Source organism: Anoplopoma fimbria, chromosome 12, assembly GCF_027596085.1.
Source record: "Anoplopoma fimbria isolate UVic2021 breed Golden Eagle Sablefish chromosome 12, Afim_UVic_2022, whole genome shotgun sequence".
In the NCBI taxonomy this organism is placed as follows: Eukaryota; Metazoa; Chordata; class Actinopteri; order Perciformes; family Anoplopomatidae; genus Anoplopoma; species Anoplopoma fimbria.
The window spans coordinates 8010907-8022130 of record NC_072460.1 but is presented as its reverse complement, the minus strand read 5'-3'; the positions used below and the strand labels follow the sequence as shown (position 1 = coordinate 8022130).

The following is an 11224-nucleotide window of genomic DNA, read 5'->3' as shown; positions in this document are numbered from 1 at the left end:
TCAGGCTTAAGATTACTCCATTGTAAGGTGTAACACCAATAGAGACCATTTAGATAATTGGCATTAGGGTAATATGAAATGTATTTGAATGTTTGTGTGATGAAGGTAATTGTGTTAGGGGAGGGGCAGAGTTACCTATACAGTGGTGAGGTTGAGGTCCTCGTCAGGGGCATGCTATATAAGGCTGCCAGTAATCACCCAGCAGTGTTGCTGCCAGGACCACATGCTGCCCCGACGCCATTGTTTGAGGAGATGTTTCATGTTTCTTTGTTAATTGTTGGTGGAAGAAACACCTGGCTGGTCTGCACATAACCTCTGTGTCAAGCCTCCTACTTTTAAACTCCGGCCGCTACGTGGCCATCCTAACACCTAGCTATTACAGATTTAACAATTATCTTCATACAGTCATAAACTAATGGGATGATAAATATGAGTGGCTAGTGACAACCATTTTGCTTTATAGTGTTTAGAAAATATTTATTTATTTAGAAAATGTTAGTAAAACAACAAAACAAGAACAAATAAAATCAACAGATTGTATGACAAACTGTCAATCAACAACTTCTCATTCACAATTCTCATCAGTAGTCTATCTGACATTCACACACATTCATTCATACACTGCTGGCGAAGCCCAAAGACACATCGATATGGACTAGCAGAGCCAGGCATCGAACAGCAGATCCTGATAAAAGAACCACACTTCTCTAACACTGAGCGACAGTCGCCCCTATCCACTGTCACCCCAGATGTCCTCTGTCCTTGGACATTTGTAGTGGTGAGGGATTTTCTCACAAGACAGCTAGAGTGTGTGAAAAAGTATTTGCCCCATTCCTGGTTTCTTATTTTTCATGAATGACCTGTGATTAACCACATTTTTTGGAAAGCGGAGTTCAATTTCACTAGCCACACCCAGGCCTGATTACTGCCAGACCTGTTGAATCAAGAAATCACTTAAATAGAACCTGTCTGACAAAGTGAAGTAGGCTAAAAGATCTCAAAAAGCAACACATCATGCTCTAAAGAAATTCAAGAACAGATGAGAAACAAAGTAATTGACATGTATCAGTCTGGAAAGGGTTACAAAGCCATTTCTAAGGCTTTGGGACTCCAGCGAACCACGGTGAGAGCCATTATCCACAAATGGAGAAGACAGATAGTGGTGAACCTTCCCAGGAGTGGCCGGCCTACCAAAATTAGTCCAAGAGCACATCGACGTCTCATCCAGTAGGTCATAAAAGACCCCAGAACAACATCTAAAGAACTGCAGGCCTCAGTGGCCTCAGTTAAGGTCAGTGTTCATGATTCAACAATAAGAAAGAGACTGGGCACAAATGGCATCCAGGGGAGGGTTCCAATGATCAGGGTGTATGATATATAAAGTAAAGAAACTGGAAGAGGTTTCTGTTTACTGCAGCTGATCCTCCATATAAAACGTATACGTAAAACATATGGTGATACTCGATGTAATGATGGTCTGCTTGCTAAAAATAAATTCTAAATCTGACACCAGTCTGACTGACAGTAAATAGAATTATCCTTCATTTCTGATGATCGTCTTGAAAGGCAAATTACAGCCTGTGAGGCTGAATTAAAAAAGTTCTGCAAAGACGAGTGGGACAAAATTCCTCCACAGTGATGTGAAAGACTCATTGCCAGTTATCGCAAACGCTTGATTGCAGTTGTTGCCGCCAAGGGTGGCACAACCAGTTATTAGGTTTAGGGGGCAATTACTTTTTCACATAGGGCCAGGTAGGTTTGGATAGCTTTTTTCCCTTAATGAATGAAATCATCATTTAAAAACTGCGTTTTGGATTTACTCGAGTTATCTGTATACATGCAATATATGTCATATGTACAGAAACACTTTAGAAAGCCACCATAAAAAGCAAGTCCATTCATTTACTGATGACTGTTGGGCTGGATGGCCTCCCTTCCAATGGAATGTCAGGAACTGTGATGCCGCTGTATCATCAAAACCTGGCTGGATTCTGGAGATCCAGATGGAGCCATTCTGTCAGATGGTCGAGGATTCTGGCGGGAAAAAAAGAGGCTGTGTTTTATTGTGAATGATGTACAGCCGACTAGATTGAATTTCACTGGAGAGATTTCACATGACAAATAGAAATAAATGATTGAAACATGTTGAATTAAATGGTGCAGCCTGTTTGAGACATCTACATGTTGTAAACAACATTAACATATGGGGCCGACATACTTCTTTTTTTTTTTTTTGATGATGATAGTCCACCTGAAATACAAAGAAAAGAAACGTATCAGCTAAAAACCATTAGCGACCTCCAATTGAAGCCGATGAAGAGAAACAAATGAGAGGAAATTATGTAAAATATAAACCAGTCAAATGAGGGATGCAGAACAAGCACAAACCTTTGATCCCAAACCCAGCCCCTGTTAATGTGAATAGTATTAATGCAGCTATAAGAAAGTAATGGTGTCTTGAAGCAGCTTCACAGACGACATCACTGGTTGTGTTTCCTTCTTTGATCTTCATTTGGGTTTGTGAGCAACTGTCAGAAAAGAGAAATACATTTTTGAAGCCAACTACTCATCACAAAAAAAAAACAACAGATATGCATGAATAAATATAGTGGTCATTTTGTGCCACAGGGCAGAACAAACCCTCCTTTAACAGACAAATACTTACAGAGTCCAAACTGTACAATTCACACCATCAAGTAAAAAATAGCCGGCCGGACAGCTTTCACACACTGTGTCCGTTCTGCTGGTTCCTTAGAGAAACAGACAAAGGTTAGATTAATTACACAGGAACCCAACATCCAGTGAACATCCATCAGTTATCAGACTGTGTGTTATCATTGAGGGATTTCTCATGCACACTAGTATCCCAGCTATGATCAGGGTGTATGATGTATAAAGTAAAGAAACTGGAAGAGGTTTCTGTTTACTGCAGCTGATCCTCCATATCGTAGTAGAACATATGGTGATACTCAATGTAATGATGGTCTGCATGCTAAAAGCACCGTGTTTACATGGAGCTGAATAACCAGCTACACCATGTGTTGTGTTACTGTTAGGACAGAAGTGTGCATGTAAACGTACTCAATGTCAGACTGGAGATTTTCTTACCAGGTGCTTTTATCCTGTGACCGGGTCCACACTGCGTATGTTTTTCTGCAGAACTACATCCTGACTCATCCGTGAAGGCCTTGCAGAAATATCCATTTACAACATCACAGACTGTGTCTGTTGCTGCTGTGCAGCCCTGTTTGGCAAAGAGACCGTTACCTAAAAGCCAACAGAATGATAGACATGATATTATTATTAAACAAACATTTATAAATGGTACTAGAGCCAGTGTTTGGTCTGTCTGGGCTACTGTAGAGACATGGCGGTGCAGCATAGCTGACTCCATAAGCTAACAAAAACATGATCCTCATTTAAAACACATCGGAGCTGGCCAATCAGAGCTCCTTTAGCTGCTCTGTGGGTTGAAATTACTTTTTAGGGAGCTCACTCACTTACACATGTTAAAATGAAAAGAACTTTCTTAAAGGAAATCAATCACAAAATTGAAACTGAGTGTTAGCGCAGTGAATTAAAAATGCGAGATGAAATATGAAAGACATTTAAGTAATTGCAATAACAAAAGGTTACATTTAAAAGCATGTCATTTTGCAGTTACATTATGCAGGTTTTTGACTAGAGTGAAAGACAGGAGCGTAAAGCAGTTCTTTATGGTCATACCTTGGTCACAGGAGGTGCAGGGGTTACATTTATTCTGGCCATTGGGTCTGTTCATAAATGTCCCATTCACACAGGGGATACACTGTGTGCCTTCCTGAAGAGTGCAGTTTATCTGAACAACTAAACCTGTTTAAGACAAAAACACACAGTCAACACTCATTTAGCATCAAGGCATGATGGGAAATAACCTTAACAACTAAAGAAGTTAAGATGCTGTACCCGTTAGAGCCAGTAACAATCCTGTTTTAGGTCTTTATTGGGCCTGTCTGTGAAAATAGGAGCTGAACATTCACTAAAGTTCATCTTCTATAAGCTCAGTTTAACTACTGATTTTACATGCTCTCTCTGACTGCAGCTGGTTATTTACTTTCACATCCAGACCAGAATTTACAAACAGTAACTATAACACTATCCTATAACAGTGGGTTTATTGAGATCAACTTCAGGGTGTTTTTTTACACAGAAAGAAACCATATCATAACACATTAATGTAGTAAGAAGGGAGTCAGAAGGATAATTTGTTCTTTACACTGATGGATTCCATTTTGAGTCCACCACAGCTTGAACAAAAGTTTGCTTTTTATTTAACTTGCATGTACCTTGTTAACTTTTAAACATTTCATTTGGATCAATTGTCAAAACACCTAGTACATTAGAATAACTTTAACTTGCAAATATCTGTTGCTTTTCTTTTTTTTTTATTAACATATTTTGATCAGACTTTATAGTAAAGAAATGAATAATGTATCAGGCTTTAGTCACTAATATACTGAGAACTGCAATCAGTGTAAAGACTCTTGCTCTCTTCCACTGTGTGTGTGTGTGTGTGTGTGTGTGTGATTGTGTGTGTGTGTGTGTGTGTGTGTGTGTGTGTGTGTGTGTGTGTGTGTGTGTGTGTGTGTGTGTGTGTTGGTATTACAGAGCCTGGTGTTTGCCTCTGCTGATGACTCTCTGTATGAAGGCTCTGAGAACAAAAACCTGTGTAATGCCGATGCCAGATACTGGCTCTCCTCACACAACGTCTCTCTGATGACTGTGAACCTTGTTGTCTGCAACATTTTCAACCTCTTCAGTGTCATATCTGGCATTGCGGTTTATATCTCTTTTTTGTTGAACTTGATATGGCCTGGCTGCTCTCCCTTGTGACATTGTGTCCAGTTTGTGATTTTTGATGAAAATAAATAAATAAACAATAACAACTCATGCCACTGGAGTGTGTATTTTGGGGAAAAACTAGTTTCAACATATTTTACCTAGACAGTGATTCACTGGAGTGTCCAGCCTGCAAGTTGCACTACAATAAATAAATGACATGCCATCTTTAAAGACAGCTAGAACTGTGTGTTCTTCTGGTAACATGGTTTGTGTTACGTCTTTGATTCCTGTCAACCGTGAGATAAGGTAACACCCGGTCAGTTACTGTTGTTAAATGGGTAACGTTCCTTCTAGTTTATTGAGAACAAAGTACAAACGAACAAGGCATACGTACATGTCTGATGCATATAACAAATTAATTATAACTATAAAATAAAAAACATTAAAAAGGGCTGTCTCTGTTAGTTAGTAAGTAAAAATGTCTTGTCTTTAACGAGTGGGATTAGTCTTAAAGTAAAGACATTAAATGTTAGCGAACGTATAAAGAAACTTACCAGTGACAACATAATATCGAGAATATATTGCCTATATTTTGCACAAAAAAATAAATTGATTGTATTCATTGTCAAATCAGTTTACCCTGGACTGTAGCCAGCTTCCTTTTTTTTTATTTTGGTGAGTTTTTCCAATTTGTAAAGCCCTCTGAGGCAAATTTGTGATTTAGGGCTATACAAAATAAATGTAACTGAGCTTGGTATTGATAACAGACCACAGAGAGAATATCAGGACATTCTTATATCCTTCATGACTTTCAGAGTTCGTCCCATGTCACCAACTAATATCACTTAATAATGATAGCAGAACAATCCGTAAGCTACCTCTTCCTATATCGGGACATTCTGATGTAAGCCCAAAATTAAAGCCCTATGCAATCCCATTCATGAGCCTATTTACCTGTAATACGAGATTAGATTTAAAAGGAAATAATATCAGATTAGACTAATGTCACTTCAGATTAATAGCAGACCACTCAGAAAGAAAGTGGGACATTCAGATGTAGAATTTCAGAATTAAAGCTCTTTAAAATCTCATTCATGAGCAAACTTCATGAGCAAACATTCATGAGTTTGCTCATTCATGAGCAAACTCATTCATGAGCAAAAATAAATAGTTACAAACTAATTTCACTTCAGATTAATTACAATGTCAGAGTGTAGCTCAGAGAATATCTGGACATTCTGATGTAGAATTTAAAATGTAAAGCCCTGTAAAGAAGATATCTTCCCTCTAAAACCAGGTTAGAATTAAAAGGAGTTGGCTTATTGTCCCAACTATTACCAAAACCAGTTCATTAAGAGGAAGTTCTTCAATTTCATAAAAACATTTCTTGGAATACAATTTTCATGCAGTATTATTCTATAAATGTAATATGTTTTAAGTATTAATTTCGTTTCATTTATTAATGTATTGATCCATTTGTGTTTTAGGTATTTGTGTATTATTGACGGACTTATTTAATGAAAGTGACTTTTGCTTTCGCTTTCGCCATGTTGCTTTTCTTCACAGTAGTACATATTCACAGACAACACAGGCCTATACTCATGTTAATTACCTTTTTGGCACATCGGACAACACCACCCATCTCTTGTCTCATATTCTTTAGATGAACAGCAAAGTCCTGGTGTCATGAAAATGGCGACAAAGCCTATTGAACAAAACGTGACGTTAATTTATTTTCGTGTTTCGCTAAGCTAACGTTATCCTAAGCGGTTAAAGGCTGCTGTAAGATACTCACCAAAGACAGTCAGCGTCGGAAACATGATAACACATTCTTGAACAGGGTTTCGTTACGTTCTGGCGACAATAGTGTCATTTTCTGGAGATAGTCAAAGCAAACAACTAAATTTAATTAGATTATCTTAGCTTAGCAGTAGGTTCGTTTGAGTTGAAAATGGACGTGTAAAGCCGGCAGCAGCAACCATAGACATCATATAGACATACCTATATGATGTCTATGGCAGCAACCAGTCAATGAAAATACAGGAAGTGAAGACTTCTCGTGTCAATCTTTTGAAATCCTCAAAATACCAGAAGGGGCGGATCCCAAAGTCGCAGCAGGGCGGGACTTGTAACCTGAATGGCTCCGTGCGTTACTGCTGTCAGCTTAGATATTTGAAGAAAGTAGAGTAATTATTTTATTTATAAAGCATCTTTAAAAACCTAGGTTACAAAGTTCCTTACCTAAGGATACATTAATTATCATTTATTAAAAGAACCAAATATGGGTGCAACACAAACAGGAGAAAAAAACACCATAAAAACAAAACAAAAGGAAAAACCCAGCACAAAAAAAAAAAAAAAAAGTAAATGACTAAAGCACAAAAACACTTAGAAAACAGACCGGTCTTCAGCTGTGATTTAAATCACCCAACGGAGTCTGGTGACCTGACTCCCAGGGAGCACTGCTCCACAGTCTGAGAAACAGGACAGAAGACAGACAGTCCCCTCAAGTTTTCTGTCTTGAACGAGGCCTTAGTTCAGAGGACCTGAGGCGCCGAGCAGAGCTATATGACCTGTGTAGATTACTCATACATTAAGGAGCAACTATTCAAAGCCTTGTAGATGAAGAGGAAGATCTTGAAATGGATCCTTAATTTAATTGGGAGCCAGTGAAGTGAGACCAGAACTGTGATGTGAGAGCAATATGAGGTCTTGGTAAGTAGTCTTGCTGAAGTCTTTTTGGACTAACTGCCATGATTAAGACAGGAACAAAGAGCATTACAGTGGTCCAAGTGGGCTGACACCAAATCATGGATAACCATGTCAAACTGCTGGAAAGATAACAGTGGGCGCATTTCTTTTGCAAAATTCCTCCGGTGAGGAGTCTGTCTTGACTGAACTGTCTGTCGATGTATTAATCAAATTTTTGCTGTTAGTCAAAAGGGACACCAAGTTTTTTTGCAAAAGGTTTTCCATTAGTGGCCAATTAATCTATAGGTGTTGGAGGATGTTAGTAGGGCGCTGGTCTGGGGCGAAAACCAAAACCTCAGTTTAACTGTGATGTGATGGTCACAGTGTATGTGAGTTGTGTATCATCAGAGTAGCAATGATAAAACACAACCAAATTGACAGATTAAGGGCCCTGAGGAGAGCATTTGTAAAAAAAAAAAAAAATAAAAAAATGGTCCGAGAATTGACCTCTGAGGAAGCCTGCAACTTAAAGGAAAATCTTTCTAGAAAAACAGCATTAACAGCATCAATACAAAGGGAAAACACCCCAACATCCCTGTAATCCTCATGCTCCATTTTATTGATACCACTTTCCGTGTCCCCCCATTTTCACTGCTGACATCCGTTGTGTATGTCGAGACATTGGAGCATCAGATGTTCGCCTGTTCCTGTTTTTTGGATGAGAGAGAGGAGGAACACACACCAGTGTGGTAGAGGTGCTGACCACAGGGAAGATGAAAGTGCTCTCCATTACCCTGAAGAAGACGGTCACGTAGAATCTTTAGTTAACTATTAAATCATTTGTTTGAACATCACAGCTACGAGTGTGAGACTACTCTCCTGTTTTGTAACTGATACAACGTTCTCTATCAGAGTTACCGGGTTGATGATCAACAATTCTGCTTGGAAAGGAAACACAGTCTGCGGGCAAATAGTCCCTTTTGCCTAGGAAGGTTCCAAACTGAGTGAAATGACCCGGACGTTTGCAAGTGGCCGCCATGATAAGAGTTTTTTTAATTCTCTAAATGCTAAGAAAAGGTGCTTCAATGTTTCCTTACTTATCTTCTTTAGCATATGATACACTGGATCTTCCTTTACTAAATGAAAGGAGATAATGCCGCTCCACATTTAAAGAGATGACATTTAAAGAGATGCACCATTCGGCCGTCCATGAAAACAAACAGTATGCCGAGTGTAATGAAGAGACTCTCCATTACAACAACTGTAGCACATTAAATACAGGAATGCTTCAGGAAATAAGAGCCACACTCAAAGGGTTAAATGTTTATTGAGATGTGTTTATCTTTCTGTTGGATGTTGTAGCTGCCACTGTTTGACGTGTTTAGAATCTGGGCCTGTAAAGATAAACATGAGTTTAACTAGATTGATGATTTAGGTCATAAACTGTGATTGACTGTGCAGTCAAATATGTCTATTGTGTTAAAGTCACTTACCTCTGTTGTGTTTCCTCTCCAGCGTGTTCGGGCTAAAAGTGTCCCCAGCGTACCTGAGCACCATTTTATAGTTCCGGAGGTACCAAGTATTAAATGAGTAGAGGGGCGTAAGTTAAGTAGAATTTCCCCTTCAGGCTTAAGATTACTCCATTGTAAGGTGTAACACCAATAGAGACCATTTAGATAATTGGCATTAGGGTAATATGAAATGTATTTGAATGTTTGTGTGATGAAGGTAATTGTGTTGTTAGGGGAGGGGCAGAGTTACCTATACAGTGGTGAGGTTGAGGTCCTCGTCAGGGGCATGCTATATAAGGCTGCCAGTAATCACCCAGCAGTGTTGCTGCCAGGACCACATGCTGCCCCGACGCCATTGTTTGAGGAGATGTTTCATGTTTCTTTGTTAATTGTTGGTGGAAGAAACACCTGGCTGGTCTGCACATAACCTCTGTGTCAAGCCTCCTACTTTTAAACTCCGGCCGCTACGTGGCCATCCTAACACCTAGCTATTACAGATTTAACAATTATCTTCATACAGTCATAAACTAATGGGATGATAAATATGAGTGGCTAGTGACAACCATTTTGCTTTATAGTGTTTAGAAAATATTTATTTATTTAGAAAATGTTAGTAAAACAACAAAACAAGAACAAATAAAATCAACAGATTGTATGACAAACTGTCAATCAACAACTTCTCATTCACAATCTGACATTCACACACATTCATTCATACACTGCTGGCGAAGCCCAAAGACACATTGATATGGACTAGCAGAGCCGGGCATCGAACAGCAGATCCTGATAAAAGAACCACACTTCTCTAACACTGAGCCACAGTCGCCCCTATCCACTGTCACCCCAGATGTCCTCTGTCCTTGGACATTTGTAGTGGTGAGGGGTTTTTCTCACAAGACAGCTAGAGTGTGTGAAAAAGTATTTGCCCCCTTCCTGGTTTCTTATTTTTCATGAATGACCTGTGATTAACCACATTTTTTGGAAAGCGGAGTTCAATTTCACTAGCCACACCCAGGCCTGATTACTGCCAGACCTGTTGAATCAAGAAATCACTTAAATAGAACCTGTCTGACAAAGTGAAGTAGGCTAAAAGATCTCAAAAAGCAACACATCATGCTCTAAAGAAATTCAAGAACAGATGAGAAACAAAGTAATTGACATGTATCAGTCTGGAAAGGGTTACAAAGCCATTTCTAAGGCTTTGGGACTCCAGCGAACCACGGTGAGAGCCATTATCCACAAATGGAGAAGACAGATAGTGGTGAACCTTCCCAGGAGTGGCCGGCCTACCAAAATTAGTCAAAGAGCACATCGACGTCTCATCCAGTAGGTCATAAAAGACCCCAGAACAACATCTAAAGAACTGCAGGCCTCAGTGGCCTCAGTTAAGGTCAGTGTTCATGATTCAACAATAAGAAAGAGACTGGGCACAAATGGCATCCAGGGGAGGGTTCCAATGATCAGGGTGTATGATATATAAAGTAAAGAAACTGGAAGAGGTTTCTGTTTACTGCAGCTGATCCTCCATATAAAACGTATACGTAAAACATATGGTGATACTCGATGTAATGATGGTCTGCATGCTAATAATAAATTCTAAATCTGACACCAGTCTGACAGATAGTAAATAGAATTATCCTTCATTTCTGATGATCGTCTTGAAAGGCAAATTACAGCCTGTGAGGCTCTGTGGGTTGAAATGACTTTTTAGGGAGTTCACTCACTTACACATGTTAAAATGAAAGGAACTTTCTTAAAAGGAAATCAAGGTGAAAGCCACTGCTGACCAAAAGAACACAAAGGCTCGTCTCACATTTGCCAAAAAACATCTTGATGATCCAAGACTTTTGGGCAAATATTCTGTGGACTGACAAGACAAAAGTTGAACTTTTTGGAAGGTGTGCGTCCCGTTACATCTGGCGTAAAACTAACACAGCATTTCATAAAACCAACATCATACCACCAGTCAAACATGGTGGTGGTATTCCTTATCCTTATATTCCTTTCAAATTCAAGTGTTGCAGCAGCTCAACTACACAGACACAGACAATAAATACACATACTATACAACTACACAGACAATAAATACACATACTATACAACTACACAGACAATAAATACACATACTATACAACTACACAGACAATAAATACACATACTATACAACAAAATAAAGATAGAACAGGAATAAAAATGTACAG

At 39.0% G+C, this 11224-nt stretch overlaps 1 protein-coding gene across 2 annotated transcripts in view; it reads right to left on the bottom strand.

The window, feature by feature from the left end:
* Positions 1–130: 130 nt before the first annotated feature.
* LOC129099957 (tumor necrosis factor receptor superfamily member 14-like) overlaps positions 131–11224 on the bottom strand; it is a 27727-nt gene continuing 16633 nt past the window's right edge. Inside the window, exons 1-8 of one of the 2 annotated variants that reach the window (XM_054609420.1) lie at positions 6617–6869; positions 6434–6526; positions 3727–3852; positions 3109–3267; positions 2666–2750; positions 2389–2528; positions 2219–2251; positions 131–2034 (exon numbers count right to left, since the gene is read on the bottom strand). In XM_054609420.1, the coding sequence (XP_054465395.1) occupies positions 2018–2034; positions 2219–2251; positions 2389–2528; positions 2666–2750; positions 3109–3267; positions 3727–3852; positions 6434–6526; positions 6617–6641 (678 nt within the window). In that variant the 5' untranslated portion in view covers positions 6642–6869 and the 3' untranslated portion in view covers positions 131–2017. Of the gene's footprint in view, positions 2035–2218; positions 2252–2388; positions 2529–2665; positions 2751–3108; positions 3268–3726; positions 3853–6433; positions 6527–6616; positions 6870–11224 lie in introns of those variants that run through there. The other variant, XM_054609419.1, reaches the window with a different exon arrangement.